General features: G+C 42.7%; 1 protein-coding gene across 1 annotated transcript; it reads right to left on the bottom strand.

Annotated features, from left to right (window-relative positions):
• Positions 1-5,629: 5,629 nt before the first annotated feature.
• On the bottom strand, positions 5,630-24,181 carry grm3 (glutamate receptor, metabotropic 3; the record flags this gene model as incomplete). Its single annotated transcript, XM_083973316.1, has 11 exons — positions 23,909-24,181; positions 22,608-22,751; positions 19,105-19,374; positions 18,040-18,661; positions 10,953-11,195; positions 10,638-10,827; positions 9,498-9,807; positions 9,193-9,386; positions 8,872-9,004; positions 6,730-6,914; positions 5,630-5,696 (listed from the first exon to the last, which is right to left on the bottom strand). Exons 1-11 carry the CDS (start codon positions 24,071-24,073, stop codon positions 5,630-5,632), a joined length of 2,523 nt encoding a protein of 840 aa, XP_083829442.1. The 5' UTR covers positions 24,074-24,181.

Genomic DNA, 24,181 nt, shown 5'->3' on the forward strand with positions numbered 1-24,181 from the left:
TCAATATGAGAAAACTACCAGAGGATTAGGAGACTGTTACAATCTGTATCTAGATTATAATCTGAAAAAAGACGACAACAACAAAATGAGGAAGGAACAAAATGATAATGTGCAACTGTAGCTTTAAGATTATTTTATTGTTCTTCAAAGACAAAGCACAGCTCAAGTTAAATTTACATGTCAGACATGTAAAATAAGATGCCATCATTTTGACATAATGCAGCAAATATTGTGTATATCTATCATAGTTGTGTCTTAGTATTTTAATCATGTTAATTAGTGTTTGGCCATACCAATCAAAGCTGATTTAGAACCTGTCACAAAGTTACTGCAGTGAGAATACCAGAATGAGTTTGAATTCATAGCTTTTAGTTGTGAGGGTGGAATGAACTCTGCACATGGCCAGATTTATTTCCTTGTAAACAGTCATCCACCCAAAGATATGTGTCTTGTGTGGTCTAAAATTATTCAGTACTTCAAAAGCCTCTGTCGCTTTGCTTACAAAACAACTTTATCAAACTGTGGCGCTCTGGCCTGCCTTTATACAGCAGCTATGATATGTCAGTGGCCTTAAATGAGCTAATCCCTGATATAATATCCCACAAGCTGGGGTTGTATGAGAACATGATGAACATGACGTATTACTTTCAAAAGGACCATGACACCAGTTATGCTGCTGGCGTTGCCTTGCTCTACCTTAAAGTTCCTTGTGTTTTAGATTATAGATTACCATGATAAATGGGTTCATAGTCTAAGCAAGTTTTTTGTTCTGCAAACATGGATATGATTACTCAGACTGAGCTGACTGTTATTATAGTTTGAGTTATTGATTTAAGATTTAAGAGAGCTTTCTTGCATTGCATTGCTTTAGTAGAAAACTACATTATAATTTTTTTATATTCTCATTCAGGTTAAATAATCTTAGATTGTGTCATAATATTAATTTGATGGGGCACAAGCAGCACTTTGCATGAGATCATTCTAAAGATATAAGGAACTACCTAATATTGTCATACTTAAGCTTACCGTATGCAGCTTGTCTCTATATTAAAGATACTGAGTCAGGATTTGGGTTGTTATTTTTCTAAATAATATTCATATAGTATATATATTTTCATCAATTAAATCAAATCTGTCTGCTAGAGTTCACTTTTCTCCAGCGTTTCCCTGTAGAGGGCAGTGGACAACAGAGAGATGAGGCAACTTCTCACATGATTTAATCTCATTGTCCACTTTAATTTGTTCACTCCTTACACAGAAATTAGAAATACAAATACATGCAAATTAACCTGTAACCTGGTAAACATGGGTCCTGCCCACATGTTAAATGAGATTGATTTCCTTTTTGCAGGAGGAACATTAAGTTTCTGCAATTAATGGCCTGGTCGTACCACCAGAGGGCGGTCATTTGCTAGGATACAAGTAAAGAATCAACATCCAGCTCTGCAAAAAATAATAACTATAGATGTTATGTTGTTGCCAGGAAAAAGAAAATCTGGAATGGTCTGCAAATATCTAAAGCGTTAACAACAACTTCTCATGCCCATTATTTTTTGACAAAAATCCTAACACACACTGTCTCAGACTTTTGCTGACAGCAGCATATAGGACAGCAAACTGTTGACAAGCACGGTCCTATTTTTGCCGTCTTGCTTTTAGTTTATTCCTTGTGTTAAGACACTGAGCCTACACACTGGAGTGCATTGTCCTGAGGCAGGGAGCACTCCGCGCGCTTGTTTAATTGGAGTGCCATCACTTAAGGAACAGATTAGGCAGTGGTGTTGGAGACATCTTTCAACATTTGCCAGCATGCTATGAATAGAGTCTGTGTGTGTGTGTGTGTGTGTGTGTGTGTGTGTGTGTGTGTGTGTGTGTGTGTGTGTGTGTGAGTGTGTGTAATAAGGGGTTAGGGTCTGTTAATGTCGCTGAGACAAATCTATCCACAGTTCTGTGTGAAAATCCTCCTTTTGGTGAGGGTTTTTTTTTTTGGAGGGGGAACAGTTTGACCAGACACAGAAGGACGAGCAGACAACACCAGCTGTTTGCTTGTTGTTATTTATTATGATGTCATCACAGCCTCGTTATTGCACGTATCATAAACACTGAACTATTGCTTTGTGACTGGCCAGTTCCAGAGTTCAGCTCGACCTCAGCTTCATTTCGCCACAGAGATCTTGTCTTGTTTCAAAGCCCAAAGAGGCTAAGGACACATTCTGTTATATAGAGGAGACTAGCACAGAGACCTTTATCGAGCACATGGCAGTTGGCAGGGGCTGAATAGAGGGACAATGTCCGTAGTCGATGTCTTGCTGTTTGAAAGGGATATTCATGAGTAAAGCCAATTAAAGAAGACTCCAGGGAGAGTTACTGAGTGCATGAGATGATAAACTGCGGTGTAGTGTAGTGAGAAAGGTGATGTATTTCAAAGTGATGCATTTTCTTCACATCTGAATCCCATTTTGATTTTCCCATACACTCTTCAGCTTCCTTTATCTGCCTTCCCCATATTCCTTCTCCAACCTCCTCAAGGCTGCCTCGTTGGCATGTGCTGCAGCAGGCACCCAGATCTGAGTGCTTCAGTTTCCATGTGGGCTACCAGTCTGTTGGTATAGGCTTAGGTGGTCCTGGCTGAGACCAACTCAGCAGCAAGTTTCACACATAGAGTGGAGATGAGGTGGTGGGGGAAAGGTTGAAGGGGGTGAGACGGCTTGAGGAGGAGAGGGGTCAGTGGGAGAGTGTGAGACCGTTGTCCAAGACCAGTCCCCGAACTAAGTGAGAGGAGAATCCGGGTTAAGTGCTCTATTTGTGCGGCCATTAAAAGCTGGGAGTAGAGTACTGGGCCATGCTGAGCCAAATCTCATCAGTCACTGCCAATTTGAATCAGAACCAGCAACCCCCTTTTTTCCCCCTCTCTTTCTATTCCTCTTCTTTTGCCCTCACCCCACCCACCCCTCCTCCCACCCTCCTCTCCATGCAGACAAACACACACATTCCAGGAGCGGATGTGGCGGTGGTTGTCCATAGCAACCTGCCATGCGGGGTGTTTCTTGTGGGAGCAGGACCACTGAGTGAATGGCTAAGCCGTCTGCTAACAAAGACTGTGAATCTCTGAGATGCTTTGAGCTTCCATAGAAGCACTGTGACTTCTGGGCTGTGGGAGTGCTTTACATAATCCAGCGGCAGCTCCCCTCTGCTCTGCCACATCGCTCTCTCCTCCTGCTCCCTGCACCTAAAACACATGCCCCATAGTGTAGGTCGGCTTTCTGTTGGCGCATCCTCTAAAATTCATCCAGTCTATCATTCAGTGTGATAATCTGAGGGTGCTGTTAGAGAGTGGTCAGGATATGATGAACCATCAACAGCACTTGTGTGATTTTTAAACACTGAGAAAACAGATTTAAAATGCTTGTCTGGGGACACAAATATGTATTCAAATATTTAGTTAGAAATATCAAGTTTAGCAGTAACAGATGTTCGACAGCATATTATAGCATGAAACCATTTGGATTAGTCTAATAATAATTTAATACCACCCTAAATGTAATAAATTATTGCATGACGATTAAATTAAATTAAATATACTGAAATGTGAAATTAGAAATTAGGCCTCTAATTTAGGATGTTTAGATTTGCTTATATAACATCTTCATTCATATGCGTTTTTGTCATTTATTCTCCCTATAGCTGAGAGTTTGTCTCATTTCTAGCCAGAAACAGAGAGTTTGAGGGGAATGTTTTGATAAGTGTTGTGTATGTTGCTTATGAGTTCTACTCTACCATCCTTTTGTTAGCTGGGATTTGCCAGCAGCTGACACACCGTGTGCCGTGCCTCCTCTTGTGAGCCTCCCTGGGACTGCCGAGGCCAGCTGCTTCACTGTGCCTCTCAACGTCAACACATTTAACACAGGCATGTAAACTGCACACTTCAATAAGTCGACAAGTCAAAGACGTCGTCTTGATGGTATACGAACTTCTCTTCCCCTTCCTTCTTTTATTGGAGCTGCTACGTTGTAAAACATGTAAAATCAGTGTGATGGGTGTCTGTCAGAAGTATCCATTTCATTTTCTCTTTTTTTTTAGACTAGAGATATTTTTCTCCACAGACTGGAGAGGGGGGGGGGGGGGGGGGGGGGGGGGGGTAGAGAAAGTCATTTTAACCTAAGAATTCCTCTGAGTCACTGTTTCAACACTTCAGGTAAACAATCAATGGCAGAAGGCTTGATAGGGAATAAAACTAACTAGCATAGTGTTGCCCTGAAACATATATAATCTATACTGAGGTCACTTTTATATTTACCAAACACGGATTTGCAGCTGGTAATGTAAAAGTGACCTTTTTACAACCTCTGCCTGGAGCACTATCGAACATACATTAAGGCACATCGCCATATTCAAAACAACACCACATACCGTATCATTTGGGGCATAAAGACTTAAGCTACCACTCCCCTGTAGTTGGAAAAAATCAACATGTGTTCAGCAAAGCAGACAGTTTTCTTTCATCACTGTTGTAGTCATTTGAAAACAGCCTCATAATAACCAGGTGAGACATCCATTAGTTTTGGTTTGACATAACTATCCCAGCACTGTCAATATTGATCGTTTTGAGGCAAAAGAAATTTTCAGCCCTGCTATTAGTTATTATTAGCAATCCATTACAGTGGCCCTCTAAAGAAACTGTTGTTTGAGAGTGGGAGTGAACATAGTGCTGTTTTTGGAGAACACATGTCTGGATCTATGGCCATTTAGATAAAGGGATTCCATGATCAGAAATAGAAAAAAGGAACATTTGTATCAAAAAACAAAGTCTACTTTCCCGCAAAAACAGCCCAAATGGTTTTTTTTTTTATACAGATCTTTGATGCAAATCACATCTAACAAGATGTGGGCAGATGAATTAACTGAAAATTGTGTTCTGGCACAGTATAACTGTCAGATGACTAGTTTGATGGATTATTTCTTTTTTGTACATGACCGTTCCAGCTGCTGTATCCTATCCAGTTTATGCCTCTGTCCACATTCATTCTAGGGTTACAAGACTGTAACGTTGTGCTGTTTGAACCATCAGTAGTATAATATACAAATGTACAGATACACAATAGAAATGCATACATTATTGGTTATTACAATGAGACCTACAAAAAAGCATGAGAATAAAAAGTCTGTGGGATATTGCAGGTGAGGCAAGCATAGCCACAAATGTGCATCCAGACTGAGGGACACACGCGCCCTCCTACCATGATTAAGCGCATGTCTATTTACACCGCATCATAACAAAGCTATCAAAAACAAAGGCTCCAAAAATTCCTCCTAAAAACTTTTTTTGTTCTTTTGTTTCTCTACTTACAACAATGTCGATTCCATGTATGTACATCCCTAGAAAATAATTTAATTATAGTTACACACTTTCTACATTTGTGAAACAATACAGTTCTAGTCCACAAGGAAGGTTGTGTTTGTTTGTGCGTGTATTTGTGTGTACATGTACTTATGTGTGTGTGTGTGTGTCTTCATGTATGAGTGTATACAGTGTGTGTATGAGAGGTGGGAAAATTACGGCTGAGGGGGACACTGTTCATTGATTGGCTAACAGTCGCAGGGGCGGGTCTAAAGAGTGGACTGTACGTGGTCACAGAGAGGAAGTAGTGGAGTCGACAATTTCTCTCCCATTGCACACGGTTGGGACGTAGTGGGCACTGACAGACGCTAGAAAAAGAAATGGATAAAGACAGAAATTATGAGTTACATTTGCACTCATTCTTCGTAAAACATTTATTATTGAACAATTTTTCCCAGAAATGGGATGAAAAGCATTTTCTTAAAACTAGAAATAATATATTACTTTTGGAGCAACAGTAAAGAAGGATCTGAAAAAAAATCTTATGACCATAATAGTGATAAAGGTCCATACACTTATGTAGAAAAAGTATTATTAGGGCCCTGGGTGACTGTAAATGCATATTAGAAATGGGCACTAACATTAAGTTACAAGCCACAATCCACCAGTAATGAATGGCATAACTTGTCCTGTCAGTGTGCTCGTGTGTTTGTTCTTGTTAAAGGTCCACCACAGCTGTAGTTGCGGTAAAATGTAAGTGGTGGAGCAAACGCAGACTTAATCTACTAAAAATAAATACACTACTACCACAGCCAGTTTACAAGTCAATTGGAAAAATGAACAAATTACTAGGTGATTTGGTCTTTTAGCCAATAACGTATTGTGGTTTTGCATTTAGTCTGGTTAGTCTGGGGTGTGCAAGATACCTTTTTTTTTGTCTTGAAATATGTTGTGGTGTATGTGTTCACTTCTCAGGGGTATTGCTGTTCCCTGGTCTGCACTGCTCTGCCTGGTGCTACAGCTCTGTCAGCAGGATACCACTGTTTGCAGTTTAATAAGCTCATGAGTGAACTTGTTATGCATTGAAAGGTAACACCTTTTGGAGCAACAGCGGTCGATACTTGGAGACCTTGCCAGCTTAGGTCGTAGCATTAAACTCATCAATCTGACTTTCAGAAACAGCTCCGTGGCTGTTCCATAGAAACAAAATAAAATACATATATAGATTTTTGTTTTTTCCCGGTAGTGGAACACAGGATTGTCTGCTGTGCTGGATATTGAATTTTGACAGAGATAGTCTAAAGAAACCTAAACAAACAAACAACAAAAGCAGAGGGCTGCTGCTCTAGCTAAACCCCTGTCTCTTTAAAAATGAGGTAATTGCATGTAACTGACCATGAGATGCGTATGTGGTGGTGGCTGCCCCGCTGACACTAAAGCGATTCAGGTTGAGCCTGTGGCTGGTCACATTCTTCTGAGGCTGGAACATGATGATGTGGACCTTAGGTGCAAACATGCAGCCCAGGACCACGAAGCCACTCAGGCTTACGGAGATACACATCGTTGTGGTCTGAACCTGCAGCGGAAAGAAGGGGGAAGAGGCAACAGTAATTTGTTGCCAGACTTTGATGGATACATTTTATGCTAATGAAGAGTAAAGTAATTGCCATTAACCACTAATTTGATGATAATAATCTATAATTATGAACATTTTTCAAAGGCATCTCTTGAATGAGTATCACAAAGTGCTTCATAGGAAATAAAACAATAAATTAGAAGCAGTTTGATAAACAGCAGATAAAAATAAAGCCCAAAAATGCCTGGAGTAATTTGCCAATCTCTATCAGCACAGAGAGCCAATGATGCCTGTAAAGTGAGAGTATAACTCTTCATTGGCAGACTTTGTTACTTTGCAACAGTCCAGAGGATAACAATTACAGGATGGATCAATAAAAGACTTAATCAACAGAGACCACATAGGCCAAACTTCACAGTATCTTGTGGTGACTGTAACTCCATTCTCTGTGATTTACTTCATAAAATCAATGATAAAGACATGTGTGTGCTGTTAGTCCCTTTCAGGTAGCCATGGTGGTTGTCATTTTGTGTGGTGGTTAAGTGTTTGAATTGGTTACAGTTGTAGCCGAGTTGTATAACGAACTGCAATTCAAGGTAAAATCACAGTACACTGTAGAGAGACACACATTAGTAATCAACCCGTCAACGTTTCCTCTGTGTATGTAAAATGCTTATGTATGTGTGAGTGGGCGGTTGGCCATACTGTTGATGTTATGCTTCTACCTGACTAATCTTAAAGTCAGATTACAAGGCCAAAGAAGTGCTTATTTCCAGAGAGAGAGAGAGAGAGGAGAGTGGGTGTGGGTGTGGTGGAGTGGGGTGGGGGATCAAATGAGCAGCCCTAGCATCAGCACTCTTCTCTTATGCCCTTTGATACAGTGCTGCGTGTTTGTGCGCGCGCACACATGTGTGTGTGTTTGTGGAAGTGTGTACTTACGGTGTGTGTATGCTTAAGATTTGTATGGATCAGGTGAACACTCACTCCCCTGTTAAATCTGAACATGTGTCAGCAGTTTGACGGAGGCTGTCTGTTTGTCAGCCCAGCACTGCAGAGCTGGGACATTTGCCAGCAGGATTAGAAATTGTTTTCAGTTTCCACTCCACCTGTGTACTCACTATTTTGTGATCTGTGTGTTTGTATTAATTAGTGTTCAGGGGACAAAAACACTTCTATCACAGTCACATTAGAGAGAATTTTGTGGCTAAGGGAGTAGTTTGATATAGGTTTTATTAATTTGCTTTCTTGCCAAGAGTTAGATGAGAAGATTAATACCAATCTGATGTTTGTTTTATTGATAGATATTTAAAATAGATACAGACAATTCATATCTTACTCTTAATTAGGGTTCTTTATGTGTGCCACAAGGTGGATTTTGTCATCTTTGGGCAAAGCTAGGCTAGCTGTTTCCCATGTTTTACAGTTTTTATGTCAGGCTTGGTTGGCTGACTGCTACCAGTAACTTCATTCTCAACAAGCAAATAAAACGGTGAAACATTACCTTTACATTAGGGTTATGTTAACATGGTTGGGATCAATGCAATGTAAGAGTAATTTCACTTCTAACGTTTATCTCTTTTGTCTGAATCAGTTGTTGAATTTGTAAAGTTGGGGTGTTTTCCTCTTGGTTAAGTCCTGAGTTCTATCTGCATATTTCTGTGAGAGAAATGTAAACTATGTAGTATAACATGGAGATGCTTTAAGAGCTACGTAGCCTGCTACAGTTTGCATGATCCTGCTGCATCCCAGAATGCAAAGTAGAGGAACCATTTATCTAAAACTTGCAGAATACACATTCCCTCCACGAACTGCTTGAGAGTTCATACTGGGCCAGATCTCAGTGTTTATACCCTCCCAAAACCCCCTCACTCTGGGGAAAGAAACTAACTAGAGTCCGATTTAAATGCACTAAACAGTGAAACACAGAAACAAGTATTTGTGTGTGCATTCAAGATACCCTGTAGTCGCTTGATGTAACATAAAAGATGGGAAGAAAGGCCAGCCAAATTATACAGGTGGTGTACATGGTGAATCCAATAAACTTGGCCTCGTTGAAGTTCTCTGGGCACTTCCTGGTCTTGAAGGCATACCTACAAGGACAGGATCATGTTTTGGATTAGACAGGTACCATCTGGAAAAATACTAGACAGATATTGCAATGCAATATGTTGCTGTGTAAACAAAACTTCTGAAAGTGACAACCTAAATCATATATTTTTGCTGGGAAAAACAAAACACTCGTGGATTGGATGGATTCTTTCAGCCGTAACACACTTACACAGTACACAGGATGACCAGGAGCACGTCATATCCCAGTGACAGCAGCATGCTTGAGTCGCGTACGTTACACTTGAGGATGACAGTCTGCCGTCGCTCCGGCAACGTGAATCGCCGTGTCCCGGGAACCTCCAGCAGCAGCCACACGGACACCATCACTAACTGGACGGAGATCAGACTCAGACAGATGAACACCTGAAGAAGACAGGAGGAGACAATGGTGAGGTCAACAAAATCTGCAGTCAGTCTGTCTAGGTGTCCATCTGACTGACACAGATGGATGGACATTATGCTGCAATCTCTCACCTGAGAGGAAGGGCTAATGAAGCGTGGCCTCGCTACGCCCGCTCCGTCTTTCACGCCACTGAAAATCCTGGCGATCCTATTGGTTTTGGTGAGGAGGGCTGAGTAGCAGACAGCAAAAGAAGTGCCCAGGCCGAGACGTCGTAGGGCACAGATGGCAGGGGAGGGTTTGGCTAAGAAGAGGAAAGTCATGGCGTAGGACATGAAGACTCCCAAGAGGAGAATGTAACATAGCTCCCTGCCTGAAGCTTTCACCAGTGGTGTGTTGTTGTGTCGGATAAACACCCAGAACACTAGGCCGGTGCATATGAACCTGTGGACAAAAGAGGGGACGTTATGCAGCCATTTTTGAAAGGTTCTTGGTAAATGTGTGGAGTCTGAATTGACTGTTTGTAAGTCCTCTCCGACCCTCACCAGTCGATTATAAAAAAGCAGTATTGTTCTTTTATCCCCTTGTAGTGCTAGATGGTTCTATTGTGGATATGATGTGAAAAATGGGACACCTATTTTATTAACCTTTTAGGATGGGAACTACCTGATGTGTTTGACAAACATGATGCTATTTTGGGTGATACTGGCTGGGGTTACTGGAGTGTAAACTTCCCCAAAATCCAATAAGAAGCAGGACAGAGCTCTTAACATCACCCCAAGCTCTGATGGCATCAAGAATCGGCCTCTGCCCAGTGAGGAAATGCTGCATGTAACTCATAAAGTCACAAACAAATGTATAATAATGCCTTTTAGGCCTTGAATATATGTGGATAATGCTCTACTATATGCTTTGTTATATAATGAAGCATTACTTCAGCAAGTTAGCTGGGTGTGCCGCCAACTGCAGCTTATGTTTGGGCAAACAAATTACACAGTTTAATCAATTTTTTACAGTTCTGCTCTCATGTTTTTGTTTTTTGATATCTCTCCAACCTTTTTAAATGCATATTGCTCTTATAAGAGCTTTTTCAGCACATGGAAAACCCAAAGCTTGACATTCCTGCTATTATGGCTGCTTCTGATGGGGGCATAGCTGGAAATGTTTGACTGCCACTGCCTTAAGGTATCCCAGAATTCATGCCACACATACACACTTAGACCTCTCAGGACCAGTTGGAAATTGACATCATGTTGACAGCTCTTATCACTCACCCTACACACGCGATCGTAATCGGACCAATAGCCCAGGCATCTTCCCACATAATATAGTCCTCGGGGAGGTCATAACAGGATGTCAGGTCATCAGTGGGCCATTGGCCAGGAGCACAGGGCGAGCAGGTGAACTCATCAGCCAGGTATTCATGAGGCTCACAGGCTGTACAGATCCAGCAGCAGTATTCACCTGGGAAACAACAAGGATAAGAACAGCAGAGTGTGACAGTCTGAGATTTTTCAAAAGGCACTGCTGCTTGGTATGGTATGTCGCAAACCACAAAAAACGAACATTGTTGAGATTCAGTCTCCTACCTGCCTGCATTTTCTTCATCTCATTACGTTCACAGGGGTCGCTGCACTGCGAGTTGGGTACCACGTCTCTGGGCCAGCGAATCAGATCACCACTCAGACTCAGACTCTCTGCCCATTCACCTACAGGCACGTAACCATAACGATCACCAGAGCGCTGGTAGCTGAAGATGTAGTAGCGGCCTATCCCGTCCCCCTGGGAATCAAACTTCACTGCTGTCTCACTGCCCGGTGGAGAGAAAGGGGCTGGGGGTAGGGGGTGGGAAGATACAAAGGAATGGAAAAGAAAGAGATAAGACGAGTGGTAAGAGGAGATTAAAGCTTAACAATCACAAACAATCATCCCATTCATGTCTCATTGATGTCTCCTAAAAGCAGCGGTGAGGACAGAGACAATACGCCATGGTCAGTCAAGCCTTAGGAGTCCAGGACGGACAGTGAAGGGCATTACAATAGTGTTTTCATGAAGATCAGTCAGTTACAAAAGTATTTGCTAAGAAGCTATAAATGCCTGGTATGCTTGGTGATGTCCGTGTGTATCAGTGGCCTCCCATCCTTCCCTAAGGTCACATAGGGACACAAATGGTGCTCTAAATTCTGATCTGACAAACTTTATTACCAAATGCATCATTAACAAACTGCCCATAAAGTCATACAGGCATGAAGGCAGAGGACTGAATCCCTGGACAGTGCTATAGCTACCCACACATTGATAGAATTAGCCTCTGGGTCTCTTATGTGAGGGAAGTACACTGCTGAAACTGCCAAATTGGTTTGTATACAAGTTGTTATGAAAGGATTACCATCTACCCTGAGGATGTGGGAACAGAAGAGATTGTAAAATTGGCAGGACGCTGAAACCATAAAAAAGCAACAATCTAGAAACAAGGAGTAAAGCAGCTATGGAGTGGGGGAAAAAAAGTAACTTTCTGATGCGCTGCGTGAGCTGTTGGACCTGACAGTGCTGACACTTGGCCATTTTGACTCAGACAAAGTGGATGTCACTCCTACGGTGCCACTTCTGTCCTTACAGCAGAGTAATCAACCCTGTGCTGCTGACACACTGCACAGGGCTGTGTGTGTGTGTTATAAGCTGTTGCCTCCCCTGTCAAATGATGGCTGGGGATAATGCAGCGTACACTGGGTTTATAAAGCATCAATCTTCAATGTATAACAAGGCTTTGGATCTTCAGTGCACATCTCCATTGATGGTACTGTGCTGTCTACATATCTCCATGTCATTGGATAACTGAAGAAATCACGGGTCAAATTCTATCTCCAAACATACAGCTTGGGATCAGTGGAACAAATCAGAATACAGATTGCATGTAAGCTGCTGGGCTGAAAAGTGTGTATGTGTGTGCGCGGGGATGTGCGCGCAGACACACGCCTGTGGAAGCTCCATTAGATTTGACTTTACAGTGTGATGGTTAAGGTATTGCTCTGAGCGCTGTGGGAGGCTGTGCTGACAGAACCAAAGCTCTGACCCTGCTGTTAGCCGTGTGTGTATATGAATGTGTGTGTGTGTGTGTGTGTGTGTGTGTGTATGTCCATGCAACACTGAAAAGGGCTAAAGCTGTGCTATTGTTGTGAAAGCTCAGTGTGTTCAGAGAAGAATGGCGTGTCAGATGACAGCAGAGGGGGTTAGGGTTTATGAAATCCATAAATCACAGAGACAGCACAACCCTTTATCTTTCTTCTCTCTCCCTCTATCACAGGAAATTTTAAGTGTCAAATCTTCTATGGAATTTGGGACTAAATGTTTAGGTGACAGCTAAATGAAAATGATTTCAATAAGAAGGTGCTGATAATATCTTCGGCGAAGAAGAGATACGAATCCATTATGCTGCAAGTTGGCAGATAATAAAGTCTGCTAATAACACAGAGCAATAAGACAAGCCAGGCCTCCTCCTCTTAGACACCCATACACACTCATAGAAACACTTCGCCACCAGCTAATTATCATAACTGCACCTTATTAGGACCTTAGATGTGTGCTGAAGCCTAATTAGCTCTATGTGGTAATTACGTGTAATACAGACTAAAGAGATAACAGCATTAGCCTACAGACCCATTTGAGGGCGCTGTATTGTCCTTGACTTCCTGCTAACAGATCACATTCGGAGTACGATAGACTCAGAGGACTTGTGATTCCTTTCTACAACCAACATCAGCGACCTTGCTGACATGACAGAGCAGCTTATCAGGAAAGTGTATGAGGGTGCAAGTTAGAGCCGGCGAAGGCCACCAAGACTCCTCTGGTGACTGCAGAGAGCTGAGACAGGCAGCTCAGGTCCTTGACTGATGGACGCCACTTTCTCCCCTCACTGTTGTTCTGGGAGAGGCTACATTCAAAAGCCTGGTGTCAAAAGCCTGGTGCAGATACTATGACTAAAAGACTGCAATTTGTGCTAAATGCTAACATCAGTGTGCTAACATATTTTATCTTTCAGAACAATCCATCCAGTAGTAGCTAGATTGTTTTTTCCAGTTTTAGTAAAAATAACAGACAGACAGACGGACGGATGTCGAACGGACAGAGACAGCAGACAGAAACTGACATTCAAAATGCCACACATGCCTAAAATTGAATTTTGGCAGCTGCACAATAGTAAGTTTGCCCCTCACTTACATTTCTATAACACATTTCTGTGTGATGTAACTTTGATGAACCATGAACTGAACCAATTTGATCATTTGAAAAAGTGAACGTGGTAACTGCTTCCTAACAGCGGAGGGCTTTCCTGCGGCTTCTGAACACGTACTATAAGCTCTGAGACAGTGATTCCATTCTGTGTCATCTCATCCATACTATCCTTCACGCTGACCCAGTCCTTTCCAGCTGAGACCCACGGTGGGCTCAGCTCTCAGCACCACCCACAGCTCTGAGTGACTTCACGTGCCTGTGACACATTGTCAGCACTTGGAGGTGGATCAGGCTTTCTCACTGACATTCTCCTAAAAATAATCCATATTAGCTGAAACTGCTCAGGCAAATGATAAATTGATGTTAAGACTCAAAGAGTTGTTTGTACAGTTGGTTTCAGTGCACCTGATATCTGCATAATCTCTGTGAATGCAATTGAAAAAAAAGCCTATCAGATCCCTAATTTCTGTGAGACACTTTAGCATTCCCGCTAACTTGAGAAACACCTTATTATTCTAGCTTAATTAGAAGTATGGTAAAAACAGGCTTTTCATTCAGAAGCTGAGAAATTAATTATGTTCTCGGCCATGTCGGGCTAAAGCGAGGCCCAAGGGGGATTGTGGGTATTAAAGGCGGGGAGAGAGAGAGGAGGCAAAGGGGCTTGGGAGGAATAAGTAGGAATAAGTAATCTAAAAGTGGGGAGAGAGAGAGGAGGCATATAGACTCGTAGGGAGAGGGGGAATCTTCTCTTTGTGTGAGGGTGTGACTGAAAATTCAAAAGCTGGCTGTTGATGAGTTGTTGGCTATGGAATTGAAAATTATATTTCCAAGCACCAAACCACCTTAATCCGAGTTCAATCTTGACAAAATAAATCCTGTATTGAGACTGGTGCATAAAAAAACACCTGTTACAAGTAAAATGTAGATACAACTCTATACTGCACTGCGTAATGATGTGACCAAAGTTCCTTGTCCCTCTTTCCCTCCATTGGGTTAATGACCTTACCCATCTGTGTCCTACAGAAAGAACACACACACACACACACACACACACACACACACACACACACACAATCATATACATACAGTATATGAAAGAGGGATGCACTCGTATGTCACAAACACGTATACAGATCACATTAGCTTTATTTGTTCTCCCTACATATTTAGTCCCTGGGGAGGGCAACGCTGCCTGGGCCACAGAGCAACAGGCCACAGGGGAACAGAGAGCAGATAGGGTGGAGGGAAGGAAGTCGAGAACGACGGAGAGAACATATAGGAGGAAAGGTGCAGCAGCAGAGGGCTGAGGCTTGACTGAAAGAAAGGTGGAGAGATAGAGGAGACAAAAGAACGAAACGGCAGGCTTAAAGCAAGAGGTGCTGGGAGGGATGATGAGCCAGGAGACAAGATAAGGGTAAAGAAAGGAGGGAAGTGACAAGGGAGAAGAGGGAGAAGAATACGAGGGGAAAAATAAGAGAGGAGATAGCATATGAGAAAAGCAAGGAAGTGATGTGACGACAGCAGAGACATAGGTGGACAGAGGAAAGCCTTTAGATGGCGGAATCAATAGAGAAAAGGTGAAGGATGGATGGATGGATGGATGAGCAAAGTGAAGGAGTGGAGGAGCAAACTGGCTCAGGGAGGCGGCGGAGGCAGCAGAGCAACCTTGTGAAGTCTAAGTGGGATGTGCTGTTTTTGAATGTAGAGAGAGAGTAGGACAGTTTCTGGGTGAGAAAGAGAAAGGAGTCAGGGAGAGATATAGAAAGATAGAGTGATGAGGAGCGAGAGTAAGAGACACAGAAGGACTGAGAGTGACGGAGACGGTGGGATAGAGGTAGAGAGTGACGAGCAAATGAGGGAGAGAAAGAGTGAAGGTTGTTCTCTAGCATCTAAACGTTGCAGTAAGCTCTCAATATGGCCCTGAAGGCACACCGCCTCTGCTAACACAGACATATCACACACACACACACACACACACACACACACACACACACACACACACACACACACACACACACACACACACACACACACACACACGCTCGGCGCAGAGAAGGGGGAATATCACATCTATCACTACTATTTGAACAGAAGACTGCGTGCATGTGTGTATATACTGATCTGTTTGCTGCAGATCGGGGAGGTGGGTGGGTGGGAGTTGAATGATGGCTTTGAGAAGTGTGTGGGTCGGGGGTGTCTGCAATTTCATGCTGGTAAAAAAAACAAGCATTTCAAGCTGCCTCTTTGTAAAAAAAAAAAAAAAAAAAAAAGGAAAAGAAAAAATAGCTGAGTGTTTTGCACTGGTTTGTGTATGTGTCCCCTGTGCGTACGGATCTATGTGTTTTCTGTTCCAAGTATGAAGCAAGGCCTCATAAAAATGCACAAATGTGCCCCTGTGTCTGTTACTAGTTGGTTGAGAGCGGGTTCCCGTGATCTACCAGATCACTTCAACAATAGGCAATAGTGTCGGCTTCATTACCATAGCAACTAGCGAGATGGGGCTAGATGAAGAAGAGAGCGGCATTATGAAAACACTCTCCTAACCACACAACATACTGCCTCAGTGCACCACATACGCTGTCAGTAACACATAACAAAACAGCCCCATCACAGCTAAAGACAGCCTGCTGTGTTGTGAATGTAAAGTGAAGGGGAGAGGGGAGAGTTATTCAGTGAATTGGGAGGCATGAAGATATGAGCAAGATCAAACTTCTAATGAACATGCATGCGTGTGCGTGTGTGCGTGCGTGTGTGTGTGCCAAAGAGATGGGAGTGAGATAGAGAGCGCAAACAGTGTTGATTTTCTGTTCGCTACAGTTCAGACTGAGAGCACTGCGGATGGTGATGCTGCAGTATTTATACCCCACATTCAACCTCAACTCACCTCGGCTCCTTCCCTCCATACTGTAGATGGAGAGATGTATATACGTATGGCAGTGAGAGTGACTCATTCAAGGCTCGCCGAAAAACTCAAAACACACGCTCCCACAGTTCCCAGTTTAACTGTACCGCCACTTTCAGCATCCTCATAGTCTCATTAAAACAGTGCATGAATGTGTTTTTTTCACCGATACAGCTGCTTGCCGCGCTGTCGCTGTCATCACTGACACTGAGCTGTTGCATTCCCACACTGCAGAATAAAGACACGCATCTCATGGATAGTGACAACAAGGAAGGGAGAGTGAGATAGGTTGATGTAAGGCAGGACGACGATCACACATGGAGATAAAGAGGAATTTCTCCGCTCCTCTCCTCTCTCATCAACTTATTTCACATAATTTTAAAACTTCACTTACACAAACTATGTGCACATCGGCGTATCTATTCTATCCCTCTCTGTTTGCATCCTATAAGGGAGTGGTTGGTTATCAACTCTGCCAACTGGAGGCTGTGACTGCAATCGCCTTGACTATATCCTCACTCTCTCTTCCTCTCTCTCTCTTACTAACACTCTTCCTCTCTCTTTCCTTCTTTCTGTCTGCCTCCTCTCAGACTGAAATGCTCCAAGTCCTTTGATTTGTAGCTGAAATGAAGATGGGGAATTTCAAAGAGAATCCTCTTCTTCTGCTGACGCACGCGGTCCCACTCCGGCATTGCCTCAGTACTCCCTTGTTTCTTCCCTCCTTCCCTCCCTATCTCTTTTTCTGTCTTACTCCCTTTTACCTTACCCCAAACTCTCTTTTCTCACTTTAGTCTGCCTGTCAGTCTTATCTGTTCGCCCCCCCCCCTCCCTCCATGTGTGATGCCATCCTTTCGTCCTCCGTGAATCCCTGCTGCTCCCTTTCCCCAGCGTCCTGTGGCAAAGCTGCCGTGTTAGTGCTGTTTGTCTGGCTGTTTTGATGTCTGCTCCTGGTCACGGTTGGTGGAGGAATAAGCACCTCTAAACCTGTGTCAGTCCCCGAGACACAGCAGTTTATTTATAACGCTTCCTTTGTACGCCATCTGTCAGTCAAGCCAATCCTCTGTCTCTTCTCCCCCAATTCTACAGAGACTGACAGACAGACAGGCAGCCTGCTATAGGAGCTATTATAACACACACAATCTCATTAGTGCAAGAGAGAAGAATATGGTTGACGGATTAACTGAGGCTCTCTTTCCTCAAAGCAACTTTGTAGTATCGTATCAATTACGCATGGGTAATAGGTGTCAATGGCAGGCTGGCTCTGACAATACATAGCAATTAAGCGGATTTGTCTCAGTACTTTTTATGTTCTGTGGCTTGGCTGCTTGGCTGCTGTGGAGAAGGACAACATCCCTGTGCTGTTCATGAGAGGACTTTTAACTAGACACAGTGCTCCTCACATTCCTGTCTATTTCTTGTCTATCCTTCTCCCCTTTCTCCTCAACTTCCCTGCCAACGTTCACTTTGCTTTCACACTTCTTCCAGACCGAACACCTTATCTAGGACTCTTCACTCTCCTCTCTGTGCTCCGGCTGTCTTACCTGTGAAGCTGACATTGAGGATGTAATCCCTGTAGAGTCTGCGCCCGTCCAAGGCCTTCATGCTGTCACACAGCTTGGTGGTGTTGAAGCACAGGCTCCTTTGCATGTTATGGAGGGCATGAGCCATGGCGTACACCGCATTCACCACGAACATGATCTTTGACTCTGGTTCAAAGTTACTCTTGTCCATTGACAAGTCTTTGTCACACGGTGGGAGGGGAGGTGCCTCTCCCAGTCCGATACCTCCACCTCCTCCTATACCTCCACCGCCTAAGGAGCACTGGAACCGCTGCTCCCAGAATTCCCTGTACCAGGGATTGCGGTGGTTTTTGATCGGGTCCAAGCTGAGGAAGTAACGGTTGAATTCTGGCACAGGATTGGCTGACAGCTCCAGTGTGATGGCTCCTTCAGCAGTGACCTCATTTCCCTTGACAATGCTCTCCTGCGCACCCCAGCCGTCGCTGGCCACCCAGATGAAGGAGGTGTTAAGCCTGGCAGCAGCTGCCAGCAGCTCTCTGGCATCGTCGCTGCGCAGGAAGAGGACGGCCACACGAGCATTCGGCTTCTGTAGGAGCTGACGGATCACAGCCTCATAGGACTTCTTAGCGTTAGAACGCCCCACCTGGACAGAAAGAGGATGCTGAGGTAATCAGAGATGTACTTGCCTTCTCATTCTCAAATAAGTTTAAGGTTCCCATTTGAAACTATTTATCAGTATCATTCAGTCTCACACCAACATGCACCCCCGTAGCAAATGAGATGAAAAATGTGACTGTGAAAGTAACCAGAATGAGTTCTTGGAGATAAGCTTTCATTTTCTGGCTCACAACTGATAACACCAATGTAATATAAACCCCATTTGTGTGCAAGACAAGATAAGACACAGTGACACTGACAAACTTTTAAAAGCTCACAAATTTTGCGCCCTCTTCATTGTTACTGGTGCAGTTTTAGGGCATAGGTTGATATGATACTGCAGACTAAAATATTGTCTTTTTGGTGTTTGACTTTGAGCAATGGTTGTTTATATTCATTTTAATTAACTAATCATATTGTATGCCCGACCTTCTCTGAAGTAGCGATACAGATGTTCCGCATGCGTGCCTCTTGCTCGAAGGCCTCTATGCCGGTTTCGCCATAGTCGCCCTCTGACGCCACTGTGGAGACGTATGTCCAGTTGAAGAACCGGAGGATCTCGGCCATGGCTTTGGCCTGGTAGAAATCAGGAGGCACAGTGCGGGCAAAGTAATCATAGCGGGTTTTATCGCTGAGCTTCGCACTTGTCGACGCGTAGCTTATCTGAGGGATCTGGAAGAGCCTGAGTAGATTGGCCACCTACAGCGAGAGATACAGAAAAACAGTATGCTTACAAAATGAACACAACTTTGAATCACAACTAATGAATCATAGAAACATAATTTTCATTGACAGATTTATATGTGCCTTCTTTTGTTTCTATATGAAATGATTTTGTTTTAGAATAAACACTTTTAGTATTATTATCAACATAACAAAAAGAGACCTACTCTTTAGTTAGAGACACACTAACTCTGCATAAGATCTTGAATTTGTCATTTTGACTTCATGAGTGTGATTCGAACTAAGAGATATTAGCAGCAAAGCCATTTACTTAACAGTTCCTTTAATGAGGCACCTGCAAGTGAAAGGGAAGGATGTGGGGAAACTGGGTGATACTCATTAGGTGCTACAAAGGATAACAAAATCTCTGTAAGGTAAAAAAAAACATCATTCCATAAGAACCACAATGAAATGACCAGAATTAACCTGTTAACCTGTTAACACTGAATTGCTTGTAAGGTGAAACTATCAGGTTCAGGTTACTTTATTGCCCCTGCAGTCAGATTTGTTTTGCAGTGTTTTGGAACATAATACACAAAACACAAAACACAATGAAATGTAACACAAAACCAACACATACGAGCTGACAATAAACATGATGATAAAAGTGATAAAAGTGGTCAAGGCTCCACCAATCAGGACATAAAAGAGAGAGAAGGGTCATATCTAGATCAGTATCTACACCATGTTAAGATTCACATCTTTTAATTGATGAGAGAAGTATTTGATCAATATTGGAGATTTAGCTAAATTAAGTTGTGAATTAAATGTAAGGATGATCATACAATCTCTGCAATTCCTGAACACATAATGGATGATTAAAACAAATAAAACAAATAGTCTTTTCTAGACTAGTCTGTTTTCTTTCTGTGGTCTGAAAATAAAAATCCAAAAGAATCAAAATGTGATCATTTGCAGAGCAAAAAATCTTCACTGCTAATGTAAAATATGATCTTCTTAGTCTCTGCATAAGGATTGTCAACAATGAAAATGTGTTTGTTAGCAATGTCAAAACATTTCTATGTTATGAATTGTAATAGAATTGCTCAACAATAACTAAACACATGCTTAGCTGCAAGGTCAGTGTTTTTCCACTTCAACATCTGGCTTGTAATAGAGAGCAGCTCTTTATGCGTGTGAAGCTCCTCAGTGAAGTAAGCAATCAAAGTTTGATCAGAAATTACTGGCACATTGACAAAAGGCTTGGAAATAGGACCCACAAAAATAACTGGAATGATCCCTTCATAAATGTATTTTCTTTCCCATCCAAGAAAAAAATTAGAGCATATTTAGAGGCTTGTTGCTGATAGGAAAGGATTCATGCATAACGCGATTATTTAAAGATAAAAGACAATGTAGCAAGTGTAGGAATATGTGCCTATAGAGAAATACAAGATAACACACGCACTCGCACTCACACGCACAGCAGTTCAATAAATCACTGACTCATGCATTAGTGATGGACATCATCTGGGGTCTACTGATGTCCATATAATATTCCCTTTTACTGTTGATTGGGGTTTGGTCACGTTCGCTTCATTAGAATTTTAGTCGCAGATGCCAAAACAAACAGTAGAAGTATAATTGCTACACATACTCATGTGCACGAAGACATGTAAACATACACAATCAAACACGCACACGGACGCAAATAAACACAAACTACACAGCCATTCTGTTCTTGCCTCAGTTTAATCCTTTTAGAGCGCGTCACTCTGGGCTTTTGTATATTTCATTCACAGCTCAGTTGATGAGCTGTTTTGACAACACGTCAGAATCTCATTAGACTAATAATATAAAAGATTAGAAAACACACTCACAGACATATTACTGATGTGCGTGAGGACAGGTCGACACAACCGCAAACACCTGCACTGACACACACACACACACACACACACACACACACACACACGCTCACATGGGCTGCTTATGGTATTTCAAGCAGGTTTTATGGTTTTAAGATGGCAGTTGACTTAAATGTCAGGGAAGGTCATGCTGCAGAATGTAACCGCATTGCTCCATTACCTGCCACTGAACAATGACCACAGCTAGCTAAGAGGCCTGTCTGTAGGGACACAGGGAGTTTACTCTGTTAGTGAAAGCTGCTCCCTTCCTTTGAGAGTGGGAAGGGAGATGTACTGTAGGAATGGGCTGAATATGAGAGACGAGTAGAGAGAGAAAAAAATGAAAGGGAAGGAGGAAAAAATTGGTGCAGTGGAGGGGTGCTGTGTGTTTTCTGCTTGGAATGCAAGTCACACACACGCATACAGACACACAGAGACACACACACACATGTATGAATGGAGAGGAGGAATGATGCCTGCTATGTAAATGCCTTCAAGGCAGTGGAGTTTAGTTGTGCATGGTTAAACATAAAATAATTCCCTATTACTTCATTTAAAGGCAACAGACAGGCTGGCCAAGTGGAGGGGCATGAAGGAGTAGCTGGATTAGCTTCACTGGCAACGGATCAGAAAGCAGTTCGGGTCTCGCAAACAGCGCTGCCCTCAGAAAAGACAGGTAAAAACAACAGGAACGGCAACAAAGAGCAACAAGAACGAGTTGCAAGAAAACAAAGGATAATTATGTTTGATGAAGGACAAGAAACAGAGCAGATGTGTTAACAATGGCTGCCCCAGGAAGGAGGAGGAGAAGCAGAAGGGGGCTGAGGCCAGCCTACACTGAGCTCTCCCCAAATAGCCGTGAGGGACGCCTCTGAATGCATATAAAGAAGGAGAAAAAAGAAAAGTAGGCAGTGATGAGAAGGGAGAGAGCAACGATTTAAGGGACTGAAAAAAAGAGAAAAACACAAAATGGGAGAGAGAGAAGAAGAGAGGGTGAGAAAGAAAGACAGAGAGACAGTTGCAGAGATTAGGGATTTAAGGACTGATAGGAGGAGGCTTTTGTGCAGTCACAGAGGAGTAAGGGAGAAGGAGGTTTTATGCTAAACTATGCAAATCACCCAGCTCTGTGACAAGTGCTACAAGAGCTGGTGAAACACACACACCAACACACCAATGGAACTTTATTCTAAGAAACAAGTACACACACACACATCACACAGGCACATGCAGTCAGATATACTCGACAGGCTGGCACTTCCATGTCACTGGGAGTCAGCCTTTGCACTCTTGGGTCAGGGAACTTGAGTAGAAAATATGTTTTGTGTGGATATTTCTCTACCTGTGTGCGTGTGTGTGTGTTACCTGTATGGAGACACTGCTGAAGGAACCTCCTATGACTCCAGCGATTGCAAGTGGGCTGTCGTCCTGCAGAGCGTAAGATCCGTCTGGACAGATGAACTCTGTGTCATCCACCTTAGTGAGGGAGGCTCTCACAAACTCCAGAGCCTAAACAACACAAGCACACAGATATTCTATAGCAAATGCTGCACCATACTGTGTAGCATATGGTCTATACCATCTATCAATTCAGGCTTTGGATTATGTTCTGTGTAAGGAGTGTGCTTCTTATAGACTGATTGATAGTTGCTTTTTTTGTTATGAAGAAGAGTTTCTATCTTTTTGAAGGGACAGTAAAAACCCACAGCTCTACGCTACGGTCTCTTAAACGCTTTCAGTACAGGGTCCAACTTGCAAATTTACTCGTATATACTGTATGTATTCCCTGTCTGTGGACAAACAGTCAATGAACCTGCAAACTATTTCAGGAACCCTACTGTCAAGAATCAGGGTTTATACACTCAGTCAAGGAGCTCATTGTATACAATCACTAGATGCATCATCCCTAAGTATCTCAGCAATAAAATACAATCATCTTTTTGAAGATAGAAATCCCTGAGGGGAAAGTAGTCTTTTTTATCATTATTATTTTTATCCGGCTCATTTCTTTCATCCCTAATAGCTTCAATTTCTATTTCTCATCATCATTTGAGGCAAAATCCTTCACGCTGAGTGGATAAAATAGAATTTTGAGGTATATTTACTTTACTTGAATATTATCCTTTAATGAGACCTTATGGTTTTACTTGCTTTAAAATGGAAACATTGCACTTCTTTACTTCTGACACCACAACTTACTTACTCTGCAGAACAACTTTTTAAATATAAAATGTAGCGAGAGCTGAAGCCACCCGGCAGCGCAAGAGAACAAACAGCTAATTAAACAAACTGTATCTGAACTGTGCTGTGTCTAAAAGGTTGTATCAGCATTCACAGGTAAATGCAGATAGGTCTGAGCACCATCCTGGAGAGTAAATGCTCTAAGTGTAATATATACACATTACAAGCAATTGTTGCAATTTGGTTAAATTATGAACAATATATCTCAGTGATGATTGCATGAGACATATTGGAGTTTTAAAGTAAACATCATCTTGTGAAATGAAGGTGACATTTACATAAGATTACACCCTACATACACTGTGTGAACAGAAATTTAAGCGGATGGCAGGCAGAAGAAACTTAAGATGAGCAAAGTATCATCTCAGAGTCACCTCTGATTTGGAAACAAACAATGTTTATGTGCAATGCTTATACTCACGCACCTGCTCCAGGGCATAGGTGTCTCTAGAGCAGGTGTCCAGGATGTGGACCCCAAGGGAGACCCCAGGCAGCAAAGTGCTGTCCATATTGATTCTGTCAATAGCGAACAGCATAGCCTCCAGTCTCTGGATCCCTCTGTCCTCATTCACACGGCCACACTCCTCCATCCCAGCACCTTTTTCATGCACGGGGAACAAGCCGCCTAGCACCAGGTCACCCTCGATCCGGATCTCTCGGCGGGACTGAGGTGGGTCTCCGACAGAGAGCAAGACTCC

This window comes from Trachurus trachurus, assembly GCF_905171665.1.
Source record: "Trachurus trachurus genome assembly, chromosome: 6".
NCBI lineage: Eukaryota > Metazoa > Chordata > Actinopteri > Carangiformes > Carangidae > Trachurus > Trachurus trachurus.